General features: G+C 36.8%; 1 protein-coding gene across 3 annotated transcripts in view; it reads right to left on the bottom strand.

The window, feature by feature from the left end:
• The window catches only part of LOC111143594 (plakophilin 4), a 251,428-nt gene that overhangs the window by 164,054 nt on the left and 68,717 nt on the right, over positions 1–18,657 (bottom strand). For all 3 annotated transcript variants that reach the window (XM_022497434.1, XM_022497439.1, XM_022497425.1), the window contains exon 2: positions 11,285–11,421. In XM_022497434.1, the coding sequence (XP_022353142.1) occupies positions 11,285–11,416 (132 nt within the window). In that variant the 5' untranslated portion in view covers positions 11,417–11,421. The remainder of the gene's footprint in view (positions 1–11,284; positions 11,422–18,657) is intronic.

Here is an 18,657-nt window from a genome sequence, read left to right as displayed (position 1 = left end):
ATCTTGTCCGGTGCTACGGATACAACTCCTTTTCTTTGTAGTCCAGAACACCTTTGGGAATTTCCTTACAAGACATTTTCTCTGTAAGTATATATCTTAAGAAGATCGTACTACCGATGTTGACATTTTAAGCACAATTAAAATAATACTCCAAGAGGGGCACCTGGGTGGCTCAGGGGGTTAAAGCCTCTGCCTTCGGCTCAGGTCATGATCTCGGGGTTCTGGGATCGAGCCCCACATGGGGCTCTCTGCTCAGCGGGGAGCCTGCTTCCCTTCCTCTCTCTCTGCCTGCCTCTCTGCCTATTTGTGATCTCTATCTGTCAAATAAATAGATGAAATCTTAAAAAAAAAAAAATAATAATAATACTCCAAGAAAGATAGAAATTTGTTCCCAGCTCAAACTGCAGATTTTTTGGGGGGGGGGGTGTCTTTACAAATTCAATAAGCCAACAAACCATGACTTAAGTTACTCAATATAAGTTTACAGGTTGCGAAATATCATATATGCTGAGACAATGAAAAATGCCACCGAATTCCTAAATCAAACTCTGTACTGACAGGGTATTCTCCCTGTGGAGTGTCTACAACTTAGCTACTATTATCAAAAGTGAATCAGAACAGTAACAATGGCCAATAGTGGCAGTCACCAGAGTAACATATCCATCCATCCAAGGAGTATGTGTAGCTCCTGGACAGAGGAAGCAGGAAAGCACAAGAGAATAACTGCAAAATCTAACTGATAACATGTAGTAATCCTTAATTCTTGGTTTGGAGTCTTAATTGAGTAAAGAAGATGCACTAGTTATTTTATAACATGGATTTTTCTTTTTTTTTTTTTGAGATTTTTAAAAAATTTATTTGATAGAGAGATAGAGAGCACAAATAGGTAAAGCGGCAGGCAGAGGCAGAGGGAGAAGCAGGCTCTCCAGTGAGCAGGGAGCCCAATATGATCCCAAGAAGCTGGGATCATGACCTGAGCCGAAGGCAGCCGCTTAACTGACTGAGCCACCCAGGAGCCCCATAATGTAAATTTCTTATTTGTAAGTCTTAAATTTGGTTACTCTCTGAAAAAAACACATCTTCAATTATCAAAAAGGATACCAGGGTGCAAGGGTGAATATATCTCATGAGATCCTGAATGTCTGAGAATATCCTTTTAATCCTTCATACATCAGACGATTTAGCTGGATGTAAAACTCTTAGAGTACAAGCATTTTTCCTTCATCACTCTAAACACACTGCTCTACGCTCTCCTTATATCTACTGTTTCAGCAAAGCTAGATCTCAGTCTGATTTTATCTTTTGCAGATAAATCATGTCTTTTCTCTGGATTCTTGTAGTTTTTTTCCTCCTATATCTTTGTAAATATAAAATTTTGTCAGTTATTCCTAGACTGGTCTCTTTTCCATAGTGATGCCTGGAGTGTGATTACCCCTTCAAATCTGTATATTCACACCTTTACTTTCTGCTTAGAAAAAATGTTTCAAAATTATATTAAAGTAATGCTTCTGTTCTAGCTACTATAAACTCTTGAGAACATTCGCAATGCTTTGCTTATGTTAGATTTATTTTCTGTAGACTCCATGTCTAGTAACATCTATCATATCCTTTTTGTTCTTTTCCTTCCTATTCCAACATAACTTCTCAACTACTCTTGTGACAGCCAATGATTTACCTTTCTTCTATATCCATTCTTCTCTTTATTGGCTCCACTGCAGATTTTAATTGTCTAGTAAGCATCTCTGTAACCTAACTTCCTGGATATGGATCCCAGATTCCTTCCTAATTCACTGGGCAAGTTTGGGCGAGTTAATCAACTTTCCTGAGTTTCAGTTTCCCTGTAAGTAGGGGCAATAATAACAACTATCTGAATAATTCAGGGTTTTTGGTTAAAAGCAACAGAAAATGCCGTGGCTAATTTAGGATTAAAAACAATTTACAGAAAAAATTTGCCTATATCACTTAAGACTACATATTTTCCCACCAACTCCACGAAGGTGGGAAAATGCATGGAATAAAGAAATTTGGATCAGATGTTCAGTGGCCCAAAAAATGGAGATTTTCAAAGCATTAACTCATGAAGTTGTGATAAAGAACACCAGAGATCCTCCATGTAAAGCACCTAGCACAATGTCTGGCACATGATAAGTAATAATGTTAGCTATTAGTATATTCTCTATATATTCTCTATATATACTAATACACTAATATGTGCTATATTATACTATACTATATTATATATACTATACTATATTATACTATAATATACTAATATGTGCTATATTAGTGTATTAGTAATTCCTAATAGATTTCTATTCCATAGAGTTCATTGATCCTTACATCCTATCCTTATGATAAAATCTTTTCCAAATTAATAATGTTTCCAGTAGTAGGGGTGGTAGCAGTGATGATGGCAGGCAGAGAAGAAAACAGCAGTCTGGCTGTACTAAGAGGCAGCAAACCCAGTAAAACAATGGGGGTGTTGGTCTTTGTGATCACAGAGGCAGACCTGGTATAGATAACCCACTGGCCATTGTTCTTCATCCTGCTCTACTGGCTTTACAACAGGACAACTCTCCAACTCTGACAATAGGGTGAATGTCCTCATAGTTTTTAATGGGGAATCAAAGTAAGTTTTATCAAGGGCTCAGAAATTAAAAAAAATTCAACCAAATAAAATAGTTACACACCAGTAAAATAAGTTCTCCTTACTCTGTGGTGCAAATCAAATAAGCTACCTGTAACAGCATTCTGTTCAGTACACATAGTTATACAAATAGAAGTTTCCTATTCTTACCTACAGACCATCAAATCTTCTCATCAGCTTAAAATAATGCCAATACCAGCAATCACTAAGATACATTTCTCTGCAAAATAATTTAATAAGAATCCACTTTTTCATTATACTTTGCTAACTGAATAAGAGAAAAATCAAGACCCTGCTGTGAAGCGCTTACATTATATAAAGAAAACAATATTCACCTTATTAAGAAACAAATGAGAAAATGGGGCAATGGGAAACTCCAGCCAGCTTCTCCCCTTACAAAAGTTATAGCTTTAAAGCAAGAAACACATAAAGCAGCTAAGGTCATGAGTGAAAAAAAGGAGGTGCCAATTACTCTGAGCTTGGGCAAGGTAGGCTTACTCTTTATTTTTTTTAATAAAACAATTTATAAAAATACTTGCAAAGGGGAGAACTGAGAGTTTACATCAACTTTATGATGGAAAGGAATTTTCTAAAGGAATAACAGAATGCAGAAATGCTCAATCTGAAGGACATAGTAAGACTTAATTCTGCCAAAATAGCGTTAATAGAAGGTCCTATGCAGTGACTAAGGACCTTCACCTTGATTTTAAGCTTTATTTAGGAGAACTTCCAAATCAGATATATTTCCATTACAGAGGATGATACCACATGAGGAATACTTTTCTGGTGTCATGCTGCTCTATAGGAATTTTCATATGTAAAAGTCTCTAAATTAAAATATAAAGAGGCATTGAAAAATGCCTTGAGCTCCAATTTTTAAAGGAAAATTACATTTTTTCAAGAGCCAAGAGACTTCAATTCTAAGAAAACTATCTTTCAATTCATGACAATCACAGTCATATCTGAAATATGATTTATATAGAGTTTAATTGCATAACATGCATTTATCTTCAAGTTTCAATAATGTGCTCTTTCAACGTGCTTGCAGACTGTTTCTAATAATGCAACCTCTGAATTAAGGTCTGAGTATATAAAAACTCCTAAGACTCTATAAGCTAAGACAGAGATTTGTCTTCAAACTACTTGAAGAAAAAACAAAACAAAACTTAGGAATGTCTAAAATGAAATAACCATAACCTAAATTACTTTGCTGAAGTACAAGGAGATCCAATCACTTTGGAAACAATACATTCATAATATATAAACAGATACAGTAAGACCATATGGACCCATTTCTGCAAAAGTAACAAAAATGGTAATTGAGAAATTGAGAGCACTTCCACATAAAGACAGGCTGTTTTGCTATAGCTATAAAGTAACTGCAGGGTTAGACCTGAGGGAAAAAGAATGTTTCTAAAATATTTTTCTCTTCAGAAATTATTCTAAAAAGAAAAATGATCACACAGCGCAGGGAATTCAGTGCTGAACGATCCTGTCACCCATTTAATCTCACCGACTCAGCAGTCAGTCATTTCCACTTTAATAGGATAAAGTTTGCATGTACAGGGGAAAAATTGTATCATGTATTCATAATTTAACTCTGAACAGGAATGGTTATTCAACTGAAAAGGAAATTATCCTTTTAAACATACCAAGTGAGGCTCAAAGTGTTAAAGGACAAAAACTCTATTACTTTCAAATGTAAACAAAAGGTAATGCTAATTCAACAGCAAAAACTGAAGTTAAAAATGCCTAAGTTAGCAAATTTATATAAAACTGATAGGATACAATACATATCTATAGCCACATATCTATAGCCTGCTTAAATAAAAAATGGGGCAAAAATACACATTCTTGGATTTTGTGGTTCCACTAATGAATATTCATACTGTGCCATTACTTCACATAAAAGTATAAAATATGGTTTGTCCCTCTGCATTCTTCTGAGGGTCGAAACTGTATGTAAGAGATCATCTTTGTAGGCCTCCTTACCATCTCTCTCCTCCTTTTCCTGGATAGAGTGCTATGATCACAGTAGGCTTTCAATCGATATTTTTTATTTAGATAAAAGCAAGCACTAAATCTAACTAGAGCAGAACTGTAAACATTTTTACATTTTCACTTCATTAGCCCAATAAATATTTTTGGGCACCTACTATGTATTTCATGTCTGCACATGTGATCTAGCTATGCGTGAAAAGCCAGATGGAGTCTGTTCAAATTTCTGGAATTGAAGAGCTCTTCAAAACAAAACAAAACACACCAAAACAAAACAAATAAACAAAACCTAGAGTCTGAATAAACATAAAAAGATGTCTCCAACTGGATCAAATAGAACAAATACGCAGCTATTCGGGATGTACCTCTGGGACCTCTAATACTGGGCAACTTTGCTAACAGGTCCAGCTGATCATTTATCGGGCTATCACAAAACGTATATACTTGTTGCTAACCTGGCAGTCTCATTTTTTTATGTTGCTGAGGACAAGTTTTTTGCATACACTCACATACTAAATAAACCTGAAGGCCATACTCTGTTGTATTCCTTAACCACAGAGATACCTGAAACGGAGGATACCCTACACCATGAACACACAGAAGAGAAACATTACGTTCTGACCACAGTACACACAAATGAAGAGGGCTGATTGGAAAACCGACTGGGAGGGCTCAGAATTTTTAAATCCAGACCAAACAGTGTCACAAGAGCTCTGCCACTTGACCTCATGCTGAACCACATCTCCATAATATTAAGGAGGTAAAGCTGTAAAATTTGATGATCCCACAGAAATCACTAAGAAAAGATCTTACCTTGTGTTTGATGATGCAGTTCAGGCACGGAAGACTTCATCATACATAATTACAATTGCCAAGATAAGTTAGTTACCAGTGGGAAAAATGACTAAGTTACTAATAGGAAAAATGCAAAGTTTCAGGCATGGTACTTACACTGCTTTTAGCTAAGCAAAAAACTATGCTTATTTACGGTTGAAATTAAAATTCTGTCTTCTGCATGTGGTTGAGGTGTGTCAGAGAATGATTTCATTGTAAATAAACTTGGGGGCCAAATAAAAGGAAGCTGCTAAGGCAGGTGCACAACAGTTGAGTTGTTTCAGTTTCAGAGGAATAAAGTAAATAATTGTACTGGAATTTGTTCAGTTCTGGGCATTCTGCCATACAGGAAGGGTGTGTAATTACTGAAGCTAACATATCCATGTAAAAATGAAGTAATATCAATAGGGCACAGTTGGCTCCAAAGTTCCTTACTCTATCTTCAAAAATTAAGGATCTTTAATGACTCTCATTTCACTCTTTGATATTAAGGTTTCATTTAAGTTAATATGGCCACACTGAAGGTAGAATTGAAATTTTCACTGAAGTCAGAAAATATTGTTTCGAGGCTTCTCTCTAAGAGCCTCACAAGTAAAGTACATTGCAATTTTCACTCATCAAAGATAACAAAAGAAGTATATACAGTACATAATTTAGGACTTCACCAGAGTAATAGACTACATGTAAAATGAGCATGTTTCACCAAATCTATTCTGTGCTTATGATTTCATGCTATCTGGATTGGCCTCAGCCTTAAATGTGGTTTCCAAATGTCTTAAATTGGAAGCCAAAAATAAAAGAGTGCAGTTTGTGAGGGAAGAGCAGAATGGAAGTTAAAGTGCCTGAGTATGGCCAAGTTCAAATAAAGATCTCAATTATGCAAGCAATTTAACAACAGAAAATAAAAGAGTGTAATAAAAATTATGTGTGATTCTATAGAATGCAAATCAACTTGCATCCTATATGGAGCCAAGAAATATGCTTGTTAACCCTATGATTGGCCATATGGTCTTTTAAAGAGTTTCTATAATCCAGATCACATCCTATCAGTTATAAAAACTACAATATACTCTCCCAACTGACAGTAATGGCCCTTGGCTCACTGTTTCCTTCGTGCCTGTGAAGGTAGGACACTGACACATCTGTGTGGCAGGGGGTGGTGGCAAAGCTCTGGATGAGCAGCCAGTGTGTTATCAAATTCCAATTCTTCTATATCCAAATACTTACCAACCACTTCAAGGAGAAATCAATCATTTAAACCTAAGGTTTTCACAGGAGGAGGCAGGGCTCTTTTGAGAGTACCACATCTGGCATATTTCTTGATTGTACTAGGTGTAAGATAATAAGCTAGGCACAGGCCATTCTTAAATTTGCCAGATACTTGAAAACTACCAGGATACAAAAAAATTCTTTATTTCCAGTATCTGTATTCATCATGGACTCCTGGATCCCCATTAAGCAGTTGAGCTGAACACGAGAAACTGTCCAATGCTGATCCTGATTACAGCCAACTGGTGGCTTCCGTTTAACTAGCACTTCATGTAATTCTGGATTTGAGTTTAAGGATCACATTATTTTGTTATTCTCATAGGATGACTTTCACTTCTCTTAAAGCATGATTTCTTCAGGGGTTAGCTCTATCACTTGGTATACATGATGCTGGTTGATATTTTGTGACATTACCAAGATAAACCACATCCTCTTTTCCATTCACTTAATTTTCAGTTAAGTTGGATAGATGGTAAGAGAAATTCATAACACCTATGTCACTTTTTGGCCACTAATAGGAAATAAAATTTTAGTTTGCTCCATGCAGAGATCAGATTTAATTCCCACATCAATATGGATACATTCAATTCAAATTGTGTAAAGGATAAAAATAAACCACTGAATAGCCACATTTCTCAGTGCTGTCTGTGAGATTCTCATGTTCAGTAATGCTCTATGAATGTGGCTACAGGTCCCATTATCTTCACAAAATAGTTAATTGCTGACAAAGTAATCTGAGAGCCAGTATTATTCACCCACTCCCTTTCTAAGCAATCATTTCTTGCAAATCTAGTATCATTAAAGGCAATGGGGGGGAGCCTGTAAAATCTGTGTGAAACAATGTATAAAACATGGCTCTGTTGTTATGGAGCTGATTAGGTTACGGAGCTGATTATAAAAGGCACGGGAGCATACAGTAAGAGTCAAAGCAGTGGTATAAACTGCTAAAGAGGAGAGGGATCTGACTTCAGCTGGGGTGCAAATGGCGTCCCAAAAGAGACAGCACTTGAACAGAAGCAGGCTACTTCTTTCTTTCTGCCAAAGAGCAAGGACGTTTTTTTATGACTGCACAGGTATGCATCTAAGTGACTGACATCAATGTAAAATGTTATCACATTACAAAAGGGAGAGAATGTGAGTCTCAACATTTTGCAGCTTCTGTCTTTGGGATCCTAGGGAAAGTATGGCCCAGCAGAGGAAGATTTAATTGTGGTTTTACACCCAAAATCCAATTTCAGATATTAACAGACTAATGCTTTGTTAACAAGACTGCTTTGGTTGCTTGCTAGTCCCTTCCCTACTGCTTACTGTGAATGGCCCAGGGGGAGTACATGTGAGGTATTTTTAGTGGCTTGGACGTATTTTTACTCAAGAAGAACCCAGACTTCCTATGTCAAAATTCAGGTGTGTGTTAAAAGATAATACTCTCCGGAGTGCTTGGCTGGCTCAGTCTTTCAGTATCTGCCTTTGGCTCAGGTCATGATACCAGGGTCTTAAGATCGAGCCTGCATCAGGCTCCCTGCTTGGCGGGAAGCCTGCTTCTCCCTCTCCCACTCCCACTCCCCCTGCTTGTGTTCCCTCTCTCCCTCTGTCTCTGTCAAATAAATCAATAAAATCTTTAAAAAAATAAAATAAAATAAAATAAAATACCTTCCAATTTTTTAACCAAGTGCCTTGACATTATTATGTTTGAGTTGCGCAAAATCAGCATGTTGGTAAAATTTATTTTTACACGCTCTATTTCTTATAATACATATATAAGGCTGTTCTAATTTGTTAGCTCAGCAAGGTGAAGTTTTCAAAGTTTAATGCCATATAGAAATAAAATACTGTTATAGCATAAATATAGCTCAATATATACAAAGTTGTTTTATCTTCATATCACTGTCCAAAGAAGGCTCACTGGGTGTCTGTATGTGTGTGTATATGCATCTATATGTATATGTATCTATATGTATATGCATCTATATGCATATACACATACTTAAAAATAGAACCACCAGTTCCTCCTAAGAGGTGCCTTTTCTTCTTAGGTAGAAATGCCAATTGAAATAGTAATATTAGCCCCTACTGTGAGCACTTACTAAGTGCTGGACACCACTGTAAGGATTTTATAATGGTTAATTTAATGTTCTCAATAACTATCATTGTCACCAATTTTTAGAGGAAAAACTGAGGCAGAGAGATTAAGAAATCTTCCCAAGATGACACAGAAAGCAGTGGGTGCAGGACAGGAACCCAGGCTATCTACTCAATTGCTCTGAAAGGGTCTCTTCCTTCTTTACCCAATGAAACATTCTTCCTGACACATGGCTGCCACTCAAGATCTTTTTTTTTTTTTTTTTTTTTTTTTAATCTCAGAGCAGCTCATTTTTTTTCTCCATGGCTATGAAAATTGCACTGTAGTGAGATTAAAAAAAAAAAAAGTAATACATCCTATCCAAGAATATTATTCTTTTGATATAAAATATTATCAAGGACATTATTTCATTTGGGCCTAACACAATTAAGAATGTCACATTCTGACTATTTTCAAATCAAATACAGAAGGTGCATAATAACTAGCTTTTTAATGACTAACTGTTCTGTACTCTGTCTCATTGGACAGATCATAGGGACTGAAATTTGAGAAAAGTTGTAAGAAGTTTCTACCCCAACTATAAAGAAATCAGAGGATCTTGCCTGGAAGCTTGAGTTGGCTATTTAAAATCAGGTGAATATCCTGGAACAAGAGATGGATATGGTCTTGGGTTGAATGAAATGCTGAGCACTGAGCACTGATAAACAATTTTAAAAGAAATTAAGCATGAAAATTGCAAACATATATTAGTGGATTCATATTCTTAGAACAGGAATAGAAGAGTATAGCCTCCCACTAACTAAATAATCTGAGATATATATGGTAATTCTTCTCATAAAGAACAATACTTGTATTCTTTTGGCTATCTTCAGAAACAGGGACATTTCAAGATATCTCCCACAAAATAAATTCATTCAGAACACTATCACCAAAAGATAGAATGCTGACGTCATCTGAGGCTGCCAAGGAATTCCAGTGCCAAAATCATGATAGGTTTCCAATTTTCTTCAACATGCAGGGTATCATCCAGTCTCAAGGTACAAATGCAAAGTTCCTGTAGCTATATTTACTGAACACAGTTTCTAGCTTTAAGTCAGTTCTGGGCATTTTGATAAATTTACCATTATATTTCACCAAAATGGGGAATACACTCACAGCTCAAAATAAATCAGAGTCTTCTCATTTTACAGCTCCTTGGGTCAAATCTCAACAGCTATGAAGTGCAATAAGAAAAGAGTCCTTTTTTCCTCCATAAAGGTGAGAGAAGCTTGATAATCTATAGTTTAGTGGAAAATGGAAACAGTACTGACTACAATTTTTTTATGTCTTCTCAAATTCTTAGTTTGTGGAATGTTTTGAAAACTTCAAATTTCAGTGGGGGAATGGAAAGTAATTTGATATCTTGCTACTCGAATAAGCTATGAAATAACTTTTCTTGAAAACACAGTTCTAATGTCAAATATTCTGGAGTATTCTTTCACTCGACTTAACTAGTTGTAAGTTACAGCAAAGAGTAAAACAATGAGGTATTAAATATTCCTTTACTCTGTCATCATTAGTCATCTGAATTGCTGATACTGATTTTTGAAAGAACATTCCATCAAATATACACCTAAGTTTATAACTCTTGAGAAGAGGTTTAATCATAAGGCTTAAAAACTATAATATTAAATTATTTCCAACAGAAAAACCCTCAGAGAAGGCAAATACATTTGTTTTGTTTTGTTTTTGAGGGAGGGAGTAGAGGAAAAAAAAAAAAAAACAACTATCCCTGGAGCTTTAAATTTACATTCACCTTATTAAGCTCCTAAATCTGAAGAAATTAAATTCAGGAATTCCAATTTCTCTAAGCACAATAATTTAGAAAGCTACTTGTATTTGAAGTATAAATAGCATTAAGTACCTTAAAATAAAAAGTCAACATAAACATGACATTGAAGCAAACTGGCACAGTTTGACAAGTTTCAGAACACTAGCTCACAAAATGAATATACTTTGATTCAGACAAACACAACAAATATAGCCTTTATCCCAAAATCACAAAGACAGCCTATATAATTAACCTATATTAAAATGTTAAACTGTTCAATGTATCTAAAGATATTACAGGCCTCAAGTTGCCAGAGTCCTGACAGAAAAGTCAGCAGTGTAAAGTATGCTTCACAAGGCTTGGCGTGCATGCACACACTCTGCAATGTGGGAGAGACAGAGACACCAAGCACCATCGATATTGTCCTTACTTGCAGACGCACAAGTATCCTGCATGTTCCGATTCTGACTGGCACCTGGAGCGGCTCTACGTGCCAGTCATCCCAATGTACTCAGGGATGTAAACACCTTATAATTAAAAAACGTGAAGGCATCAAGGACGTTAGACAAGTTTAAAACACATCCAAAGATTAATTTTTAAAGGCATTGAAGAAATAATTGATTGCAAATTCCATAAGAGGCTATACCTGTTCCTTCACGGAAGCTAGAATAGTGGTGGCTGTGGTCTCGGGTTCCATGCCTGGGCCAGTGGAGGCAGCTTCCTGGCGGGTCTGTGGTTGCCCTTCCTCCACCAGTGAGGCCTGCTCAGGAGCGGGCATTCCTCCTGCAAACAAGCAAAGAATTAACACTTGTTCATGTTCTCCTGTGGAAGAACAGGAAGGGACTGAGGATTTGCAGATGCTTCCTAGGATATACTATGGACTTCTACGCACAAAGATCACAATGCCTTACAGCTATTTGATTTTTAAAAGCAACATTTAGGGCCAAAAGTATAGATAGTACGACTGAATACTAAAATAATAATAGTAGTAGTAGCAGTAATAATATATACTAAGCAAATGTATAAACAACATCATAGCAAAAAAAAATGACTAAAGTGTTGGGGAAGAGGGCTCTTAGTTAAAAATGTACTAAGGACAGTAAAACTGTTAGAAGCTTGCTGAATCACTGATTTTTCTAATCAGATAACCAATGAGTAAATATGATTATATCATGAAACAAATAGTAATAAATCCTCTAGATTGCTACAGAAGCCAGTTTGTAAAGTTCCCATACCAGAATATGTCTACAAATACACAAATGCTTTACCAGTTACAGAAGAGGATTATGCAATTAAAAAAAAAAAAGGTTTTAAACTTGGGCTAGAAAATAAACGAAAGTCTCCTGTATTTAAAAGAAACGGAAGTCATTAATAACTAGAACAAGGATATCTTTGGTGGACTATTATAGCTAATGTGGTTTCCTTAGAAGAATCTGATTACCAGGGATGCCTGGGTGGCTCAGAGGGTTAAGCCTCTTCCTTTAGCTCAGGTCATGAATCTCAGGGTCCTGAGATGAAGCCCCCAGAGTGGGCTCTCTTCTCAGCAGGGAGCCTGCTTCTCCCTCTCTCTGCCTGCCTCTCTGCCTACTTGTGATCTCTGTCAAATAAATAAATAAATAAAATCTTTAAAAAAAAACAAAAACGAATCTGATTACCCAAAAATGACAATGGCAATGGAGATGGTATTTAAGGAGGGTCTATTTTTCAGACCCACAGATTATGAAAGGATGAGTTCTCAACACACCAAGAGTGATGTGCTTGCCAGACCACTGACCTGATAGGGATTTTTCATGAATGCAGAAGACTAGAGAAAGATTCCCACCTAAAATGCTGTGAAAATTTTAATAACTTGTTTGCACAGCAGTCTGTTTCTTTGAGAGCACAGCCTATCATACCATGAGACTAGTCTACTGCCTGGCATATGTAATAGGTATTCAATACATGTTTGTTGAATAAATTAATACATAAATGAAGGACTGACCATCTTTTCCATGTCTCATTGGAGTCATCAGGCAAATCTCACCAAGTGTGTGATACTCATGAGATCTTATTTGTTCAATGTGTTACTCTGCAAACTCATATATGAATACGTCAGACCATAAATACTATTCTCAACATTCTTCATAGTTTTCTCATAAAAATTACTCTATTGTTATATTTTTATTTTTTTATCAACTTCCACAATGTTCAATTCCATAGTATGATCTGGGGATTTTTCCCCCGTTCCCTCAAATTTCAGGATCAGTTTGCCTTTTCTAAAATCATCATCTGTAAGAGAAGGGAAGATATACGCATACCACCTGACCTCTCTCCATCTCTCATTCTCAGTCTTCTTACACATTAGTGAAGGTGGGTTTGGGTTCCAGGCTTCTAATAGTAGTGGCTTTATTCTTGCCATATTAATAGGCAGAAATGGGCAGTGAATGTGATGAGTTTGTGCATTTTCCCTAATGCCAGCTTCATGAAGAGTCCGTATGCCTACTCTAGCAGGTGAATTCTGTCTTTAATTTCTATGGTGCCCAAGCTTAGGTAGAGCCTTACCTTCAAGGAGAAGGATCTCCTTAAGTATGAGTAGAGGAGGAGCTTCATTCAGTCTTGGGATAACTGGGTCTAGGATCAAAACCCAAGTGCCCTTGGACAAGTTGCCATTGTTGAGCCCCACTTTCATCCTTAAAAAAGGATTTACTAATTCTTTCTACCGCAGAATGGAAGGATTTTATGGGAATCTTTATTTTTTAGTATACATGGTAGGCCTGAGATATAAAATATACTTACAATATCATCAATTGAATAAAATAGCCCATTTCTGTATTTACCGGGTACTCAACAGAAACCAGATATCAAGTCTATAAAGAAAAAAATGCCACACATAAAGATCTTAGACTAACATTTAAGGCAAGTAAAGATATGAAAGTAGTCTATGCCATTGAAAAACTACACACCTTAAAATAAGCAGATGGTTGCAAAGAACAAAAATGTTACTATGCAACAGTGAAACAAATAATGCCAAGAATCAAAATTTTTAAATGTCAAGAGTATAATATCACGAAATACCAATGTGTAAGGAAAAGAGAAACAAATTCAGTGAACAAAGAAAATCTGAGAAAAGGAGAAAACAGAAGCATCATATAATTATTAATTATTTACATAAACAGGAAGAACCTTACTGAAACATATAGTTATATTATTCTAATTATATCACTATAAGTACACCACACTTATTTCACCATATTTACCCTGATGATTCTGACTGTCCAGGACCAATATCAGAAGAGCATTTTCCAAATACCACTCTGCCCACATGTGCAGGGGACAGGGGGTTCAGGCATAAGACAGGGTCACTGACCATTGTAGTGCTGCATCACCTTAGCTGAGGCAGCAAAATATGATTAGATCAAGGCTAAGTATAGCAAGATGGAAGCGATGGATTACCACCACCAAAGTTGATGGCTAGAGGCTGTGAAGCACTTGGGAATTTGTAAAAGAAACCAGTACCAGGCAGGAGAGGGGTTCTTCATAGGCAGGGATGATATTTTTTATTCTCCGATTTCTCCAAGACTGAAAGGTACTGCAGGCACTCGTTAACGCTGCTGGGCTGAAGAATGACCACGGTGCCTATGCGTACCTAAGAGACACTTCACTGCCCCTCATTTCCACAACAGTCCTCAAATAACAGAACCCAACACTGGGCAGAGGAAGGATGCCACAGGACTGACAAGTTCTGATTGTAATAAGGTCTTCTATCCAGTTCCCTGTAGTTCTCATAACAATTTAAGGAGTTACAGGAATCGAGCTATGATTAGAATCACAGAGTGAGATTATTACTTCTCCCCATTAGCAAAGGAAAAAAAAAAATAACATCAAAAGAACTTTTGGTGTTCTTTGCTTCTACAGCAAAGGGACTGTGAGAAATAAGGCCTTGTGCTTCCTTCCAGGACTTCAACTTGCCTGATCTGGACAAACACATTCTAGGGACCTGAGAAAACTGAAGCATTCTGGGGGCTCTCTGGAGAATCACAGGGAATGGCAGAGGTGCCAGAAAACTGGCAGCAGGAAAATGCCACTGCTGTTTTTGAAGAAAAGAAAGTAGACTCTCTTTACATCATAAACTAGAGAGCTAGACATGGATCTTAGGTGAGATTCTTAAAAGGATTTTATCCAAGAGATGATCTGTGAGAACCAGAAAGGGGCACACCAAAGAAAAGTCATGTTAAGCTGTTCTAATTCCTGTCTCTGGCAGCGTAACCATGGAAATGTAGTGTGTCTAGACTCCAGTGAGGCATGTATATTAGAAGTCCCCCAATGATATTATAATCAGCAGAGAACTGGGGCTGGCACAGGGCAAATGCTGATTCTCACAGTCTTTTAGTGGCTGAAGGAAACATACTATCCTATAAAGGTTTCTAATGTAATGCCGGAGAACTTTGATCTTGACTCAATCCTAACCAAAAAGTTTAGCTACAGTGTAAATGATGCACAGGCACGCTCAAATTCTTCAATGACTATGAATACTGAATTAATTCATATAATAAAATAAAAATATAGAAAACATTGCTCTATAGCAGTAATGAGCTGCCTCTATGTGATAAAAACAAGAGGAATAAATCTGGGGTCTTATACTGAAGTTAGCTTAGCAGCACACTGGGGAAAAGATTTAGGCACTTCAGGTTCAAGAGCAGAATGAGTGAACCATGCATGAGACAAAGGTGCTCCAAAGACAAGGTGATTTTATACTGTATTGACATCAGTATTTAAGATGACAGGAAGAGGGGGACATATGAATGTACACCTCTCCTTCAGGTACCTTGGGACATGTTCAGGTACAGTTACAGATTGCACATTTGTAGAAACAGACACAAATGTATCCATTCAGGAGAGGATGGTGAAGGTATTCAGTCATTCCTACCAGTCATAGGAATAGAGACAAAATGAATGATAGCTCCTGCTCCTTAGGAGCTTAGACCTTAACAGTGTGGGGGGAGGGGGGAACACAGGAAGGGCAGTTAATGGAACAAGAAGAGTAAGTCTGATCTCAAGAAGAGGACTGTGCAGACAAGCAGATGTCTATAAACCTCTGAAGGACTGCCACTGACAAACGAGGTTAGACATTTTAGGCTATGTTCCGAAGAGTTAGATTAAAACCTAATGGTTTTGTAACAAAACTTGTATTTGCCTTTATTACTGTCTTTATACTTTTAATCAAATTTGGCTAATGGTTATATTATTTTTAATCAAAATAAAAGGTTGAGCCAAGAGAGGAAGCTCAGCAAATTCTTTCCTTTTGAAGGAAACATTCAAGTGTCTGAGGCAGACACTAAGATAAGACAACTTCTACATTCCAAATTGATGTGAGTGTTCCTCAGTTTTCAGAATGTTGTCTATCATATCACAGCTATCTGTTAAAAGGCACCTGGAGGGCAGGAAGCTGTACTTTTCCTGAAGGCATGATGGACACTGGAAATCTTCATGCTGTTTCTCTGTTTGGCTGTACAAAGCTGAGATGAGTTTGTGACCAACTCTCACAAGTGTCTTCTTATTTTATCCCAGGCTTTACTTACTAAATTTCCCTCGCCCAGGTCTATTTTTATCATTTTGTTGAACTGCATTCTTTTACACCTTGTAAAAACACTTTTTGGAAGGCAGAATATGTACTTTCACTATAATCTTTATTGAAGACAAAGAAGCTTTTATGTGCAATATTAGTATTTATGTACATGTGTGTATCTCAATCTTACAGTGAACTATCACTGACTAGTGGGAAATTTTCCTGCCCAAGGTTGCAGGTTAGATACATTCAAGAGTGAGTACTGAATCTTGATGTGGATGTAATAAATGCAGGGTATGGATGTAACATACAGCTATGCATGTAATATATATGGGCAAAACCTATGACTCAATATCTATAATCACTTTCACCACAGATGATACTAATCCTCAAAATTATCTCTGAGCTAAATCTTTCTGGGATAGAAGATCAACTACATACTGTATTTGTCCTCTATTTACTCATTTCTACTCTCCTTACTGATAATTTTTGGCAAAAGTATACTAAGTATACTTTGCTTCATCTTATCCAGTGATATAAACTGGTGTCTATATATTTTTCTTTTCTCTCTTGCATTAGTATTTTGGACTATAACATATCTCATGACTTCATTTTGAACACTCAGAAAATGATATGATGGATGATGACAACCATTTCAAAACTGACAGGACAAAATTATGAAGCCTAAGAACAAGTTAAGAAAAATAATAGAACAGAAAATAAGCATGATTATTTAAATTTTATTCAAACTAAAATAGAGGATAATAAAGATTTTGGAATAAGCATTCCGTGAACAAAACACTGTAACAGTAAAAACAGAAAAAAATCACTGAGTATCCTATGTAGTAAAGACAAGTTTCTTTGCTTTACTTATAACCAAAGTGCAACTACAGAAGAAGGAGGTACTGGGGAATCAGGAATATGCCTCAGAAGTTAAACACCTTCAGGACCATATGGAATCTATTCTAGAATTCTAAAAGAAGTACTAGATGAACTTTTCACAGTTAGGGTTTTAAAATATCCTAGAAGTAAGAAGCATTTCTAAAATCTGCAACTCTTTAGGAAGCTTACAGATAGTTACATACTAAACTTCTAATCAGACAGTTCATCCAAAAAATTGAAACTTCTTGGCAAGAATTTGTTTAGAAGGGAGTTATATGCCAAACAGCACAGTAATTCCAGAGAATAAAATATATATAGCAGTTAAGTGTTTTGGCTTATAGATTTTACAATCAAAAGATCATTGCCAGATAACTCGATATTTTTAAAAAGGCAAAAGGTGTAAACAGACCTTTCAGAGGAGAGGAAATCTAGGTGGCCAAAAATGAGGTACTCAACCTCATTAGTAACTAGAAAAATGCAAATTCATACTACAATGAGCTATCAATAAACAACCCCCAGAATGACAAAACATTAATCAATATCAAACTCTGGTGAAGATGCAGCAGGCTGCTGATTGGTGGGGAAAGGAGCCAACACTTGGGAATACATTTTGGGATCTACAGAGTCGAGCTGCTGATACATATACTCTATAGCCCAGTAATTCCATTCCTGATATACAGAGAAATTCTTCACACAAACACAGGACAGCCATATAAGGAAGGTCATGGCCACACTCTGTGGAAGTTCTGAATTGTAAACAACCCAAATGACATCTACAACAAGTGAACAACAGCACTATCCAACAAGAATGACTCTCACGAGCATACTGTTGAATAAAAGAAGCCACAAAAGAATACAAACAGTAGAATTCCATTTTTTTTTTTTTTTAAAGATTTTATTTATTTATTTGAGAGAGAGACAGTGAGAGAGAGCATGAGCAAGGAGAAGGTCAGAGGGAGAAGCAGACTCCCCACGGAGCTGGGAGCCCGATGTGGGACTCGATCCCTGGAACCCGGGATCATGACCTGAGCCGAAGGCAGTCGTCCAACCAACTGAGCCACCCAGGCGTCCCAGTAGAATTCCATTTAAGTAAAGTTTAAAAAATAGGCAAGATAAATCTGTTTACTTTTTTTAAAAAGATCTTATTTATTTATTTGACAGAGAGAGAGATCACAAGTAGGCAGAGAGGCAAGAGAAAGAGGGGCAAGCAGCCTCCCTGCTGAGCAGAGAGCCAGATTTGGGGCTCGATCCCAGGACCCTGAAACCATGACCTGAGCTGAAGGCAGAGGCTTAACCCACTGAGGCACCCAGGCACCCCATGATAAATCTGTTTATTAAGGATGAATTTGTAGGGCAGCAAACTCTTTGACCACAGCCACAGCAACAGCAACTTCTTCCTAGAAACATCACCAAAGGCAAGGGAAGCAAGGGCAAAAATGAACTATTGGGACTTCATCAAGATCAAAAGCCTTTGCACAGCAAAAGGAACAGTCAACAAAACCAAAAGACAACTGACAGAATGGGAAAAGATATTCATAAATGACATATGAGATAAAGGGCTAGTATCCAAAATCTATAAAGAACTTATCTAA

This window comes from Enhydra lutris, unplaced genomic scaffold (assembly GCF_002288905.1).
Source record: "Enhydra lutris kenyoni isolate GAN:26980312 unplaced genomic scaffold, ASM228890v2 scaffoldscaffold1, whole genome shotgun sequence".
In the NCBI taxonomy this organism is placed as follows: domain Eukaryota; kingdom Metazoa; phylum Chordata; class Mammalia; order Carnivora; family Mustelidae; genus Enhydra; species Enhydra lutris.
The sequence above is the reverse complement of the archived record's forward strand: the minus strand, read 5'-3'. Positions and strand labels throughout refer to the sequence as shown.